General features: G+C 29.2%; 1 protein-coding gene across 1 annotated transcript in view; it reads left to right on the top strand.

Moving 5' to 3' along the window:
* fus (epithelial splicing regulatory protein fusilli) overlaps positions 1-17227 on the top strand; it is a 112780-nt gene that overhangs the window by 64070 nt on the left and 31483 nt on the right. Inside the window, exons 3-4 of the mRNA XM_016072171.4 lie at positions 5565-5784; positions 9690-9779. Of these exons, the coding sequence (XP_015927657.2) occupies positions 5565-5784; positions 9690-9779 (310 nt within the window). The remainder of the gene's footprint in view (positions 1-5564; positions 5785-9689; positions 9780-17227) is intronic.

The raw sequence follows: 17227 nt of genomic DNA, 5'->3' as shown, positions 1-17227 counted from the left end.
TTGCATTAAATGAGAAATAAGGTAGGGGGACTTAAAAAGAACAAAAAAAAAATAACGCGATTCAAATTTCGCGTTGGCAGAACAAAGGAAGGTGAAAGTCAGGTCCTACACATTTTATTATCGTTATTACAGTTCTTTTTTAGAGAAACAAATTTATAGAAACTTTCATTAATATCGCTTTAAAAAAATAGGCGGGAATCCATGCTTAGAATTTCGAAGTGATGTTTCGTTGTTTCGCCCACTGCACAAAATTGTTCCACGAGCCTTTGTTAATGTTCCTCTGATTTTTTAAAAATTATTTTGAGTATAGAATACTCTAAATTAAACCAGCGAAGCATTCAATGTATATAAATAGTTTATTTTGCAGTATATTGCACAATATAAAAATATCAGTTTTGAAGAGCATATTACAAAATGCTCGTTCATTTTTACTGTTGATGTTACAAAATTTTAATCTTAGGTATTACTTTTTAGATAAAAAGAAATGTCTCTTTCTTCTTTGTTTTAAATCTTTTACTTTTACTGTTGTCAAAATAAATTTCATTTTTTTTTTTCGAATTTCATTGCTTTTACAATTTTTTCCAGAGTCAATTAAATATTCAATAAAAGTTTCTTTTTTTCTTCATAAAAATAAAAATAACATCTACCTAGTCGCAAAGTGAAAAAACAAAGAAAATATATCTTATGCGCAAGTCACTAATCTATAATACCTAAAAAATTCTTAAAATAAGGTTTATTTTAACCATTAAGCAGCAAACAAGAAATTAAATAAGAAAATATGGGAGTAAGTAAGAAAATTAAATAAGAAAATATGGGGAGTAAATAAAAAAAATAAAATGAAAGAAATATGGGAAGTAAATAAGAAAATTAAATAAGAAAATATGGGGAGTAGGAGAAAGTGAAATTCAGAGAAGTTCGTATACTTGAATATTAAAATACAAGGTTGAGAAGGCATAAGAACTGTAAAGCACATTTTTTCTGGAATCCTCAGTTATTAATTAGGGTCTTCGAAAAAGGATCGTTTTCTCATGATTCAAGGTGAATGAGGATACTCATAATTTGAACTTAAAATTTTTATTGCCGTAGACAGTAAAAAAATAAATAAAATAAGATTTGTGTTTTTTTAACGAGATATAGAATGCAAAAAATGTTTTCTTCATTGATTCAATCAGCTCAAGAACTTTTCTGGCCTCATAAAATTCATTCATTAAAAACTAATCGAATTTGTTCCATTTGCAGTGGTTTAAACTAGTATCTAAGTTATAGAGCATAAATTTAGTTAAAAAGCGGTTATTCATTATTTTCGTTTAAATCACAGAGAGGTGTTAGGGTCAATGAATGAATGAATACCAATGCCATTCAATCGCAAACTTTTTGGCACCAACGCAGTAGATAAAATTTTCGTTAAGAATGTTTTTTGTTATTTCAATTAAGTAAGTAAGGATTTTATGATATAATATACCTCCTTTAACTTCTCATTCTAGTATATTTTCTTTTTAATGATTTATCTTTTTTTTTAAGAAATAGATTAAATTTTAAATAACAAAATACGAATTAGGATTAATAATTTTTCATAAATGGAATCTATCAAATGAAAATAAAGGCATGTACAAGTTAAATTGAGAGAATATTATGTCTGAAGTTAGTGTTCTTTTATAGCTTAATATTCCTACATACTTTAAATAATTTTTAACTTTAATTTAAGTAAATTCTTTGATTTTTTTTTCAAAATATAAATGAAATAAATCAGGTAAGAATCAGGAATTTTTTTTTCCACTTTTTAAATAGGGGGTTGATAAGAGAATTATAAAAATTTAGAGGTCGATGATCAAAAGATTTTATCTGCCCTAAAAAAAAAAAAATTTTTTTTTTTCTTCAGAAATAAAGGCTTTTCCTTATTTTTTTATTTTTATTTTTAGAACTATATATTTTTTTTTACGAATTGTTTTCATTTTAGAGAAAACCTATAGACTTGCTCTTAAATTTTTTAACTTCACAAAAAAAGAAGTAAATAACGTTACTAATAATAAACGTACAAAAATAAGAAACAAAAAAAAATTATAACAACAAAGAGAATTAAAACAGTTTGTTTTGTCAGTTGTTTGTTTATCTTTATTTATGTACAGTTAGGAGGAAAAAAAATAAATAAAACAATTATCTTCGAAATAATCGTTTGCTCATATCAAATTTCTGACTAGATAAACTGATTTTGACATACACTCAATTCAAAGTCGTTTCGTAGTTTAAATTACAACATTATTTACTATCTCTTTCTTCTCTATGTAACTATTTCAGTCAGATTATCCTTTTTAATTCCCGACTGTCGTCAATTAATGTAGGAAGTTAACACCATTATATTAAATCTCCTACGTTTCACTTGACAATGACGAGACTAGCCTTGACTTTGACCGTCTGCCTTTAAATGATGTGCATAATTATGAACCCTGGCGGAAAAACAGATGTACTAATTCGCTTGATTCAGCTGTTTTTAGGAATTTTAGAGCGTGTAATCATTCTGTGGAAGGTGATAGAGATTGATCTGGTTTTTAATTACTCTTTGAATAATTTTAAAATCTAATCTGATCATATTTATATTATTTATGTCAATATAGAATTTGTGAAGAATGGTTATTAAAAAAGCATTTTTATTGTAAATTTATATGAAATTTTGATTAAATATTTATTTTTCTTTTATATTAGTAAAAGAAAATTTTTTTTTTGATTTATTGATTTGATTTTTTAAAACGGTGCGGAAATGTGGAAATTTATTGAAAGAAAACAGATGTTAAAATATTCGGAAAACTTTTCAATATAGTTCGTGAGATTAAGTTATTGCCTTTTTATCAAGTGCTTTTTTTTCCTAAGATGTCATTTTTTTTTTTTTTTTTTTTTGAAGACCCGTGTTAAATTTTATTTAATTCTCAATCTAAGAGAAATTCTAAAATTTCACGGAATTCAAGGTTTTATAGTTCAAACTTTTGACAAAACTGAATCGTTAAGTTTAATTAAAAACAATGGCTTCCGCTAAGCGAATGAAAATATTCTATTTTTTTAATTGTCTCCGATTTGAAAATATAATTTTAAAAAAATAGAAATTCGAGCTACGTAATTTGTATAAAATTGTACTAATTTAGGTTCATGTGGAATGTCGTATTTTTAACCCCAACCATATACCGGCAGTTAGATATGTAGACATACACAGACACGCATACATTCTTTATTTTATTATATGTAGAGATTTTACTGAGTGATATTTTTTTGAGCATTGTTATTTATTTACCTTAATTTCTTCACTCTTTGAAGTATAAAAATGGGAACAAACTTTTCACATTTCATCAATAGTTATTCATTATTATTTATTTATTCTTTATTTGGTGATTTGATTTACTAATTGCTATTTATTTACCTTAAATTCACTCGTTCTTTGGAGCGTAAAAATGTGAACATACTTTTCATTTGTATTTGATCAATAGTTCTTTATCAGTTTTTACTTATTTATCGTTTTACGAAATGATGACTAATTGTTATTTATTTTAACTTAAAAATTTCACTCAATCTTTGGAGCATAAAAATATGAACAAACTTTTCATTTGCATCTTTTTATGCATTCAAGCGTTTCTTGGAAAACGGATGGTAGAACAACAGCAATTTCCTGTCTACAACTCAACTTGGTTCTATTTTATTTTTTAGCCGTTAATTGATTCATTGAGAAAAAAGGATCGTTTCACGCTCGAATTGATATATCTCAGATGCAGTTCACCGTGACCGTATTCTCTTGAAACTGTGACTGCTAAAAAGATGTTTACAGATAGCACCGTCTCTTGGATGCTTGTTATTCCTATATGCATTTGTATACTTTTCTCTGCGTTGTAATTTTGTTTTCTTTTTTCACTTCGATTATCTGAAACTAATGCTGGTATTGGAATGAATCAGATGTTCTTTCAACCGGCATTCGTTCATTTCTCGCTTCATTGCATTCTTCATTCCTTAATCATAATGCTCAATCTTCTATTCTAATAATTTTTACATTTGCATGTTTTTAAACATGCTTAAAAGAATTCACATCACTAGAGACGTTGCGAGTAGAATAGAATTTTTATTTTATTTTATGCTGTAAAGTAAGAATAGTTTCAGGGAAATTTAGTGAGGTGAGCCTGAGGATTGTAAAATAAATAATTTTTAAAAAAAGAAAATGGTAACGAGCCCTACCACAGGATACGTTAAATTTTATGCGCGACTATTTAAGAAAATAAAACAAATGCACAACCTAGCCACGCTCTGGTGTCGAAGGCTAGATTTCCTAGACTACACAATTTACTAATAATATATAGGATGTTCTACACAGACCTTAATATATAGTTAATAATATATAATCTTAATATATATTTTTATAATCGCTTATTATCTATCGTTTATTTATGTTTAATCGAATGGAATAACTACAGGGAACACTTGTATATATTCAAGTTGAAGATAGAGTAAAAACTATTAAATATACCACCAAATCACGTCGATAAAGCAATTGTAATTAACTTCAAGACGAAACGTAATTTCTGCATAGATTTTATTATGTCTATATGACTTGTACAAATACACGTAATAATATACTGAAGTCCACATTACGCAGTTTGTCTATCGACATTATTAGTCTATAGACCAAATAGGCTGTAATTTAAGGGCTCCAAAAGACCAAAGAAAATCGCAATTTTTTTTTCTTCCTTGTTTGTTTATCGTTCAATTTTTTTCTGTATGTTTTTGAGTCAAAGAAATATGCACTGTACAACTTTTACATGTTCAACTTAAATTTATAGAAGTTTTTATATCGAGCCCGAGGTAGATTTGAGGATTGCACTAGACCAATATGCTCTTCTTTTAAGCCCCTCCCCCCCCCAATTCTTAAAAATTAGAAAATTATTTAAAAAAATAATTTTTTAGATTCATGTGTGTTATCATATAAATTAGATACATATTTCATGAGTGTTGGCAGACCAAAACTGCTTTAACAAAGAGAGCACAAATCTTTAAAATTTGAAGTTATTTTGAAAGAAAAAAAAGAAGACTTATACGCATAAGTTAACACTTACACACAAAAACATATGGATTAGATGTATGTTTGTAGGGTTGAAAGGACGCTATATCACGGAAAAAACTTTTCATCGCTAATTGTTTTTCACCGCCATAAGTAATTCAAAATTCAAAGTTTAGAAAAAGTGAGATCAGGTGATTCTAGAGTAAACCATGAAGTTTTAAATACTGAAAAGAAATTTTCAAAATATCAAAATGAAAGCAGATCCTGAGAGGATAACGTAGGATTACACAATAGGGAAATTTTCTTCCATTAATTTGTTCGCATTTTGATATTTTGAATTTATTTTTCAAGCATTTAAAACTTTATGGCTTACTTTCGGTTCGCCTGAACTCACTTCTTCTTTAAATTTTAAATTACTTATGCAATGAAAGAGAACTATCGATGAAATATTTCTCCCGCGGTATAGCATTCTCGCAATTTATCACTTCTGTGTTCTTGCATTATTTCAAATAATGAATATTTAATCTGTTTCCAGATCGACCAGTTTGTAAAAGCCAAACTGAGTACCGACAACGGCCACTCCTTCCAGCTGGTGACGGATGGTCAGCTTCATCTCCGACAAGTCCTTCATCCTGAAGCATGCCAGAAAGACATCACTTTGCCACACTACTACTACTCTTTCTTCGACATCCGGAAAGAGTTTCAGAAATTCTACCACTCCGACGAAATCCACTCCATTCAAGACATGCTGAACTGTATCCTTCTTTTTTAAAATCACTGGCTTAAGAATTACCGTTTCGGATTACGTAATCTGTGATATCGCGAAAACTTTCATATGCAAATAAACTGGCAGATTTAGTGAAATTAAATTCTAAGTTACATTTTGTCGGCTTATGAAAATACAGCAATAGGAATTGTTAACAAAAAACTTTTCTCATTAAAAACCATTTTATATTTTTATATAATGATCCGACGTGTTTTTTCTTCTATTGATGTAGCTGTCCGCAACATGACATCAAACTTAAAATTACATCCCCCCCTCTTTTTTTAAGAATGTTACATTTATTGTGTTATGGATCATGACATAGCTATGCATATTCAACGCAACTAGTAAATTTTCGTGGATGTAATACAGTTTCTCACAAATACCCGCAATGTCCCATTTTATATCCTAAACCTAAATCCTATCCTAAAATCCTAAACCAGGTTGTATGGCTGCAATAGGACAAACTCTATAAAACTAACTCAATAAAACAAAATGAATAACATTTGTTGGCGGTCAACACTACAGAGTCGTTGAAGAACAATATGTAAAAATTTCAACAATTAACGGTCCAAGTTATTATAAGAAAAGCATATGGCCAGAGCATGGATCCCTTCAGAGGTACTTCCGTTTAGTTAAATCCATGATAGTAATCTTGTCTATTTTCCCATCCAAGTACTCGAATTCGAGACCAGACCAGCCTCAGTAGGTATCAAACTCAGCAATCAGCAGCTCAAAGCTATCCAAACTCAGTAGGCAGTGAAGTATTCATATACATATTTTGAATTACATATGTTACATATGAGTTGTGATCGCACAAAAAGGTAGGGGGGAGGGAAACGACAAATCAGAGTACAAATTTTTCAAAAAACTATGCCTATTTTTATTGATTCATTTTTATAAAGAACGATGACTTATTTCATAGTGTTAAGTTAAAAATGACAATAAATATGCATAAAATGTATGTTTAGTATATTTGTTATTCCGCTTGCCTATTACATTAGCAAAATCTTAAGGAAAGTTATTGAAATGTCTCACTGAATTGGTAATTTCCTTGCCCACAATAGTATTCCAATGTTTTCACTGTGATATTATAATTTTCAAATTTTTGCATTTGGAACTGAATGACACAAAAACTTCATACCAAGGATATAAGTTAATGTATAACTTAGGCAGTTTTATACCAAGTAATACCATTTGTCCATTTATCGTTGAAGGGCATATGTAAATTAGGTAGAATTTTAAGAAAAGGACGTTTCTCGTAACTGGATTTTATAAAATACAGTAAAATTATATTGATTTGAAGAAAAAAAAAGTGAAACTCCTTCGATTGTATTAGGATTAGTAAATAAATTGGTTATTTTACACGAACATTCTTTAGATGTAGAAGTGAGAGATTAAAAAATGCATTCCATAAATCAGCTATAAAAAAAAGAACACGTGAAAGGCGCGTTGTTATAATTCATTTCACAATGGCTATCTTATTTGATGGACATTTCCAGCATCTTGGACAAAAGAACAGCGGTAGAGGAAGGGGTTATATCAAACTGCCAAGATACCACGGAATTGGAATTCCATAATACGAAGGATAGCTTTTGTTATGTGATTACTTATGTTCTGTTGGTTGGGCATGGCTGTTTAGTTGTCATACACATACATCACTCTTAAGTGATTTACAAATCCTTTACGGTACTTTTGCTTGTGAAGTCAAGGAATGAAAGAATTATTACCTAGAGTTTATCTTTATTTCATACATTGCTCTTCTGGCAAGGCGAAATACATCACATCGGAATAGAAAGAATATGGTGCCCTATTTCAGCGGCTCCAAATTTTTTTTCGGCTACGGAACCCTAAATAATCAATCTTCTTTCCGACTTTACACCGACTTTATAAATAAAGTCGTTTTATCATTAAGAATCTTAAATCAGGTTTTTAGTCCGACGGTTAAATTTGCAGTCCTTGTACTATATCTAGCCCAATTAAAAATTATTATTATTATTACTTGTGTACATACAGAAGTTGAAAATGAATCAAATATGCAGAATGATGGTTTACTTCGAGATGAAAATATAAAATAACTGCTATAAATTTTGAAAAGGGTAAAAAGGGAAACACGTTTCGTTATTAAAGAAGTTATTTTATTTTGATTTGAATATTAAAGCTATGTTTCTTAAATGTTTCTTTTTTCGTAATTTGTTGTTCTATATATTGTTAGCAAAAATATTATATATATTTTTAAAAAATGCCATTTCTATTTCATTGGCATTTTACTTGAAATAATTTTGTAAAGGCAACCGAAAAATTAAATAAATTATGAATAATAGGTTGGATCTTAATACAATCAGAGGTTTTATAACTCATCACTGGTTAGGAAAAGTACTAACTCACGGAACGCCTTTAACTCCTTTCATGGAGCCCTAGGGTTCCAAGCAATTGGGATTATTTTTTCCAGAATGTGGCAACTTATACGTTTTGTGTATAAAAAAAACCGAATCTTTCGCTAAAAAGGTACGCTTATGAATGAGTTAATTTTTTAGTGTTTGGTTTCGTAAATGAAAATATCATTAGTATATTTAAGGTATCAATATATCAAAATTTATTCTAGATGTGGCATTATTTTGTTTTATTTTCATGTTTATTATTTGAGCATGGACTTTACATAACGAAACGAAAATATATCATCGAGCTGTTTTACAGTTTTCAATCAATAATTTTTCCATGCCTCTCTTGTTATATATATGGAAATACTATTTACTATATATATATATCGATGCAAAATATAACAAAGATAAGGGTACCCTTATTTGTTTTTATTACATTAGAGGATAATTGAGATTTAATGGAACCAACAGTTCTCAGAAATGAATGCTGATTATTGCACTCCATTATTAGTTTGAAACAAATACGATGTATAGCGTGGATGTAACGCCTGAAAATTAAGTTGGACGTTTGTGCCATTTTAATAAGGTTATTTTGAATTCTAAATCGTAAGAAACATAGTTACAAGTGATTTAGGGCTAATGACATTTACCATGCTGAAAGCAGGAACTTAAATGAAGAAATTGGTTCAAATTAAGTAAAATTATAAAAGTAACATCAACTGCTTACACATGCTGTAGTGGATCTAAAAATAATATATGTTATTTAGTTTCTAGATTTTGTGTCACATTGTGTTTAGAATACTTTTTGAACCAGTAAAGTTCTTAAAACATAAGCTAAAGTAAGTGCGACAGATTATGTTACATTTTCTGTTGTGTGTTTTTTTGAAAATTGTTTTCTTCCAACGGAGTTATATTAGTTTTCTTATTGCTACAAGTTGGCTAGCTTTTGAAAACAACTTACACGTGCAGATAAAAAAAGTAATCACATTGACTAAAAGTAGGGTGATGCATTTGATTCTGTAAAAACTTATATTTTTAAAAGATTTATTTTTCTAATCATAATTTTCTCCTGGCGTTTTATGGGACACCCCTGACTACAATAATTTTTATTTTACTGATATTTAATATTTTGATAGCTATATTCCGATTTCTTTACTATTGAAGATGAGAACGACGAATAGGAGAATTGTTTCCCTTTACATAGAAAAGCATGACTCATGTCTGTACCTTTTAGTATTCTGCGTGTATTTTAGTATGTATTTTTTAGTATTTTGCGTGTATTTTAGTATGTACCTTTTAGTATTTTGCATAAAAGTTACAAATGAACAAGATTTTCAAAAGTTTATAGTTTTTTTTAATTGCGATAATATACGAAATACGATTTATTCAAATTTATGCTTCTTTGACTTCAGGGGTTATCCATATGAAATCTGCTGTTAAAATATGATTTAAAATAAACTAATATACATTTGGTAATTACTCAAAAACTTTGCATATTTTCCTCAACTGGTTTTAGATCTAGCAATAGACACGGATAACTCAGCAGACATGTCTATGAAACAAGTACAGAACATAGCTAAGATTGCTTTGAGACTAGTAGCAGATGGTAAGTTTGTTTTCTACATCAATGGTGAGATTCCGCATTCTCACGTAGTATACCGCACGTAAAACCTCTATTTTATTTTTATCTCTTTATTCATATTTGACGTTTTATTCTCCAAAATAAAAACTACGTTGAAGCGAAATCATTAAATCTCAGCCTGGGGGAAACATTTGCTTCGTCATTTGTTAAATTACAGAGACAAAAGATGCGCATTCTACAGTTTTTAATTCTATTTATTCGATTTTACCTACACTTTAAATATATCATTGCTATATATATATATATATATATATATATATATATATATATATATATATATATATATATATATATATATATATATATATATATATATATATATATCATACGGCTATGCTTGATACAGTCGAAGATAGATTAACCAATCTTCACATTTATGTGACGCATACGTCTTATAACTTATATAACCATCATTGCTAAGTGGAATCATAAACCCAGGACGCATGTTGAAACTAAGATTTCTTTTTCGTTTCATCAAATCATTTCATTTTGATCATTTACACATACTTCAGAAATGTATTTTACCTTAAAAAGTTTAATTTCCATCTTTACGCATTAATTAAAATATCTAATTGATTTTACCAACACTTTTTTACCACACTTACACCCTTGTGCAAATTAATTGAAACAAACTCAATAAATTCAGGAAACTAAGAGAAAATGCTATTTTATTTAAATTTATACAAACTCAAAAATTTTTAGTACATAATATGATATCCACGACACTTTATTAACATTTGGACATGATTCGGCATGGATTCCACTAATTTTTACAGTCATTCATAATATTTGTGTTCTTGTACCACACATGAATTAACGCCGTGATTAGCTTCTCCATAGTTGTACAGTCCGTATTTAATAGGCGATTCTTGTATATGGCCCAGAGATTCTCAATTGGGTTGATATCCGGAGAGTTCCCTGGCCATTCCAATGTCTCAATTTGATTCTCAGACATGAATTTCTTGACAATTTTGGACGTATGGCAAGGAGCAAAATCCTGTTGAAAAATCCTTGTTCCATCAGGGTATCGTTTCTTCAACTCTGGAACAACTTTTTTACCCAGAATAGTAATGTACTGATCAGAACGCATCATACCGTCAATAGGCTGCAAAGGTCCAGCCCCATTGTAACTGAAACAACCCCAAAACATCTTCTTTAAAAAACACGAAAAAAAAGTTTGTTTCAATTAATTTGCACAAGGGTGTATATATTAGTATGTATGATTGTTATACAAATACAATGCAGCTACGTTTGATATTGTCCAAGATAGGTTGACAATTTGATGTTTCTCTCTTTACTCAAATAAAAAACACCGCTGAGTATAGAATCGTTGAATAATAGGCAGGACAAACGATGAAAACGTAAGATGTTCTTTGTCATTGACTAAATGAGCATTTTATCTCGTATGCTTACTCATCTTTTTTAAATGGCATTCAATCGAATGTGCTTATTTCATTGTGCATCTTAGTGAGTTAATGTGCTATTCCTTATATGCTTTGGTCATATACTTCCATATGACAGTGACGAGGTGTGCGGTCAGCCCTGACGGCCGTCGGTCACGAAGAGTCTTTTCAGGCAAGGTAGGCTCTTCGAAGGTCGTCAGCACGTGTGGAATCTTCTGTACCGATGGCCGCTGAATGGGTGGAGTCAATTTCCTCAGCCGAGAATTGAATATTTTTATAATTGTGTCTGCTGCTTTGAGTACCTGTAACCGGAAAATAATAGCATTTGTATTCAATGCTGGATTGTAATATAACTGTCTTTTTTTGTTCCTTTTGTGTGCTTGCTATAAGTGGAATACTGCAAGCTCTTAATTATTAATGTAAATTACGTTTGAAGGAAAACTAGAAAATTTACAAATTTAAATAACTCTTTGCACATTTTGGCTGTTTACAAATGATCTTTATTTTTCGGTGCTATAATTAATCTTCGTAAACATAAAGCAGCGAAATAATTTTCTATCTTTGTTAAACCTAATTCAGTTGGACTGATTTAAGATTGGTGTAAGACGAAAATGACTGTTAAATATCATTTAAGTTGCACTGATTTGACATTTTTGTAGAGCGGCGATGAATGTTACGTTTAGTTATTTTTGATTAATTTGAAAATGCTGTAAAGACTATGCTATAATGATTTAAAATTTTCTTAATGCTTAATTTCACTGTGTTTTTAAACACAGTGAAATTAAGTATGATTTTTTAAAACTATGATATAAAAAATCATGAATTTCATATTTAAACTATGATTCCATACTTAAACTATGATTTTTTTTTTCTTAATTGCGCTTATTCAGACTTTTATCGAATTCCCTGATGATAGCAGGAAACGGATTTGATATTTGTTCAATCTTTGGTTTTTTTTTTAAAAAAAGTGTTCAGCTGTATGTTAACAATTGATTTTAATTCTACCTCCACATTCCACTTACGTTGATTCTATAATGTCTTTTTTCTCAATAATTGTAGTGATAACTCGAGTTTTCTATCCGGATATATCCTTACTCGTAGCGTTTGAAACATTTGGTAATCAGACCCTAAGTCTGATTTACCGCCTAGGCGAGGATCTATAGATTTGAGTTCAGGCTCCCGTGATTTCTGATGGGTTTCGAAAATTTGTAAGAAAGCTATAAAAAAATTATAAGTATTTTTTCATTTGAGTTTTTTTTAATCCTAAAAAGAAATTACCCCAAAAATATATTTGCATTTATTTCTTTATTTTAATTTTGTTTTGCATCGGGTTACAACCAAGCTCGCGTAAAAGCTAAAAAAAAAACATGCGTTTTTTTTTTTTTTTTTTTGTTAATGAACTCTATTTATCAGTGAGTTGATTTTAAAATATTTTGTGAGGGGTCCGGAACATTTGGTAGGCCGAGAGCCCATACTTGTATTGATCTCTCCCTGATAAAACTATTTCGAGACCCACTGTTGAGTTTCTGATAATTTTAACTATACATTAAAAATGTGTATGAAATATAACCAAAATGTCCTTTCAAAAACTACAAGACTTTAATGAACTTATAGTAATTGATAAAAAAAAAACATGTCTAGAAAAATAAAATTATAAATTGATATTCAGACCATAGAAGCAAATGGTACTTCTCATTCGCTGCTGAAGTTTTAGAAAGGTTCAATTTTTCAACTATAAGTTTGCCAAGAATAAATTTATTTTTTGCATTAAGTAATTATAATTACCAACTGTAAGACAATCTTCAAAATAAGATAGATTTAAAAATTATAAGTAAAAACTAAAGGAAATATATGTTCATTAAATAATAATTGTAAAATAAAAATAAAATCTTACTAAATTAAGTTATCTTCAGCATTTAAGAAATATGTTAAAATATGCCGTTAAATGTGTTGCTCAACATATATAATATCGCTTAGTTATAATTTGCCACCAAACATTGTCCATAGCCTTATATAATTAAAAATACATACTGTAAAATTTGAAGGAAAAATATTCTATAAATGGCGGCTTCTTGAAAGCTTTTCCTGATTTTTAAATTTTTGTTGGAGAACATAATAAAACAGGTTGAGACACGTTTTTAGATTAACATATTATTCGTTTTAACATATTATGACAGAGCAATAGATTATAAAATAAGGCTTCAATCGAAATCTCGTTTTTACGTATTTTGTACATGTCCGTTTATACATATTTCGTACATGCTGATTTTATGCATATTTCGAATACGTTCATTTTACACATATTTCGTCTTTGTTTTATAGAAAATTCTGAATATTAAATATTCTCTAAAATTTAATAGTCTCTACCTGAGACATTTCTTTGACATACTGTTGTTAAGGTATTTATCTCAACGTTGCCACTCGTTGAAGTGAAAAAAAACTTCTATAAACATATCGTCTGCTTTTTTGACGAAGAGATTCTTTTTCACTCTCTGGTAATTTTGTTTTACCTGTACCTTATCTCTTTCTCTGTGACGGGTGTAGTAACCCTGCTACAGGTGTGCATGTGACAAGTAACTCTGTCCATTATATATCGTCCCATAAATTGCTCACTGCTTAGCTGTTTTTGTTTTGTTTTATTTTGATTTTTTTATTTTCGCAGGAAGTTTCCATCCCCAATATTTGTGTCAGTCGGAATATATGAATGTCACTTACACTTTTGTTATGAATTTTTTGTTCCAGCTAGTCAATTCTGATTTTTATTAAAAATAATGTATAAATGATCTTTCTTTTTTTCCTATTGCATACTAATCTTTGTAATGCTTAAATTTTGTCATCTTGTATAGTTGTTTAAATTTCCATTTTTTTTTTTTATCCCGATAATTTTTTTTCTCAATACAAAATTTGAACGATTCGCGATCGCAACGAACTATAGGGGGCGTTGTTGTGTGAGCCGCTTACCTGCGATTTCTATATGAACCGTCATTCAGTTACTCTGGAGACGTCGTTAACGTAGCGTGTAGCATTGCAACGTTCCTTCTTTATTGTGGCTAATTAAATTTAAAAAAGAAAAATGCTTGATATTCTTTCTTATACAAACGAAAACTAAATGGTATATCTTTTTATTAGAGAAGGAATATCCAAAACGCATCGGAAAAATATTTGTACATTAACAGAAAAAAATATGTATATTTCTTATAAGAGTTAAAACCTAATTTCCCGAGAAATAGTATTACTAAATTTAATGATATAACATGAAAGGCCCATTTAAACTTTACATTCTATAGTTTTAAGAATCATATTACTTCAAAAATTAAAATGAACAAAAAGTATACATAAGCCTCATAATTTTATGAAATTTAATTTTGTAAGCAAAGTTTTTTGACAACAATTTTTATCAAAAAATTTCAAGTTTCAATAAAAATCATTATTTAGAAACTAAGAAACGTAAAATAAAGAATGCTGACGAAACAAAAACAAAAAAAACAATTCTTTTTTGTCGCCATTTTTAGTGCTACGAAAATTCGTCTTTGGGATTTGCCAAAAACAAAACAAGAAGCAATTTTATTTTTTCAGGAGGGAAATATTTTACCGAAAAAACGAAAATGTACCAATTCCCACAACATAAAACTTTATCTTGGTAAACGTACGTTTTGGAAATGTTATTTCATTTGGAATCTTATTTATCAGAGTTCATATGGCGATATGATTGTTTTGAATCTATGCTAAACTCTATATCGGCTCATTTTCCACCGAAATTCGACTGACTATTTTGATTTTAAATAAAGTGTTTTATTTTATGAATTGTCGCAAAAATTTTAAGTGTAGATTGGCGGCACTTAAAAACCGCCAAATCTGTAGCGGCGGTGGCGTTAATAAGTAAGTACCGAATTTTTATTCCCTACTTTTCTGAATCATATTACTTCAAACATTGGAATATACAAGAAGTATACATAAACACATAATGTTATACCATTTAATTTTTCAGAAAAAGTATTTTGAGAACAATTTTTATCAAAAAATTATAAACTAAAAAACGGAAAATAAAGAATTCTTAGGATAAAAAAACGATTTTAAGAATTCTTTACATTGAAATAAAAACTTTCATATTGTTTATTTTTTTATTATTCTTATAGTTCTTAATCAGACGTAAAAAACCATTCTGTAGAGAACCAACATCAAATGAAAAAAAAAATATTTACAAGCAAATTTTTTATTGTAAAAATCATTGCACTTACCTGATTTATAATTCCCGGAGAATTCCAAAATGATAAGTTCCTTGTTTGAAAACTTTATTCTCAAATAATATATGCATAGTTTATCCCTTCATTACTTTTAGATAACATACTACACAGTAAAATTTTATAATTGATATGAATTTGAATATGTAGCTAAAAACAGAATAGCTGAATTCTAGTTGAAATTATTCCTTCAAAACAAAATAATAATTACCAAGAAAACGATTCAAATTTATTAATAATCAGCACAAATGAATCTATTTCAAGTAGTTCGGATGATTCTTTATTGTTGTTTTACGAATAATAGATACAGAAATATATACTGTTCTATAAAGAAGAACAATATTCTATAACTACATATTATACAGTTCTGTGCATATTCTGAATTCTTATTTATTCATTGGAATGACGAAAGCAATGCTGATTTCACTTTAATTTGTAATGAATTGAAGACAGAAAAAATTATTTTACCGTAATGCACACAATCTGTAACAGCAAGTTATCATGAAATTGGAAGCTATGTTGTTGGTAATAGAAAGGTAAAAATTATCCAGAAATTGTTCTTCAAATGCTTGGCGTGTTCTGCTTCAATGTTTGGCATGTTCTGATTAGTTTTTTCAAGAAGTTCTACCTTTTCCTTAGGGAAATTTTGCTTCTTATTTGCTGCTAATGAAATGGCGTCCGTCGTTGCCAATGGTTTTGTGGGAACTAATGTCCGATATTTTCAGTCTCCCGCTAGATGGCGTACTCGAGCGTTGCGATCGCGAATATCGGTCGAACAGTTTCTGAGAAATCAAGTTTTAATTGTTTGACTTTCTTAAAATTCGATATGTTCTGCTGATTTCGTTCGAATTTTGTATTTTTCCACATAAAATTACATTCTTTAAAATTATGTAAAAATTTGTATATCTTACAGTACAAAAATTTTTTCGACTATCATTAAATAAAGTAATAAAAAATAACAAATAATTATTAAAAAATTTTCGGTGTCGAATTATTTCAGGATAAACGAATTTATAATTGTGTGCAAAATTTTTTCAATTCGCTTCGAAATTTCTCGATAAGGCGAAATACGCAAATAACAAAATTGACATTAAGTATTCCAAACTTTAGACCACTCTTTTGACTAATACGTATCTCCCAGATTTCGGGGATCAGAAATTCGAGTCCGTTAGAAAAGAAAAAAAAAATATTCAGAGAAAGGACATTTTTGTGTCAGATTTCGCAACTTAAACTACTTTCTGTGCTAACTAATTGGCGGATTCGAGGTCACCCCGAATCATTAAGATAGAGTGTGTGAATATCTAATCATTAGATTAAAAGTTATTTAAAGTATTTTTTTCTTCTTTTTTTGGCTTGCTATATATATCTGATAAAGACCAAATTTTGTGTGTCTAGCCAATCCTTTGATGTGTATACAAGGAAATTAGTCTTTAAAACCCTTTCTATTACTTATATGTGAAGCAAAAAACATCTGGAATTGAGAGTGAGGGAATAGAGAATTGTTCTTAAGAGCAAACATTCAAGTTTTTTTTATTTTTTTAATTATCATCCGTAAGATTCCCAATCAGAAGCCCTCATTGAAAACCGTTAAGTTTATAGATTTATTAAGTTTAAAGATTTATACATTCATGATACATTGATTGCTATTTAATAGAATATCTCACCGTGTTATTTGAAGGCCTAAGTCCGCCTCACGAACTTATTGCATTTCGCCCACGTCAACCCATCAATAAATGGCATCCCGTGCTTGGCAATAGTACCGAGTGAT

Source organism: Parasteatoda tepidariorum, chromosome 8 (assembly GCF_982258835.1).
Source record: "Parasteatoda tepidariorum strain Cologne lab strain chromosome 8, Ptep-v5.0, whole genome shotgun sequence".
In the NCBI taxonomy this organism is placed as follows: domain Eukaryota; kingdom Metazoa; phylum Arthropoda; class Arachnida; order Araneae; family Theridiidae; genus Parasteatoda; species Parasteatoda tepidariorum.
The sequence above is the reverse complement of the archived record's forward strand: the minus strand, read 5'-3'. Positions and strand labels throughout refer to the sequence as shown.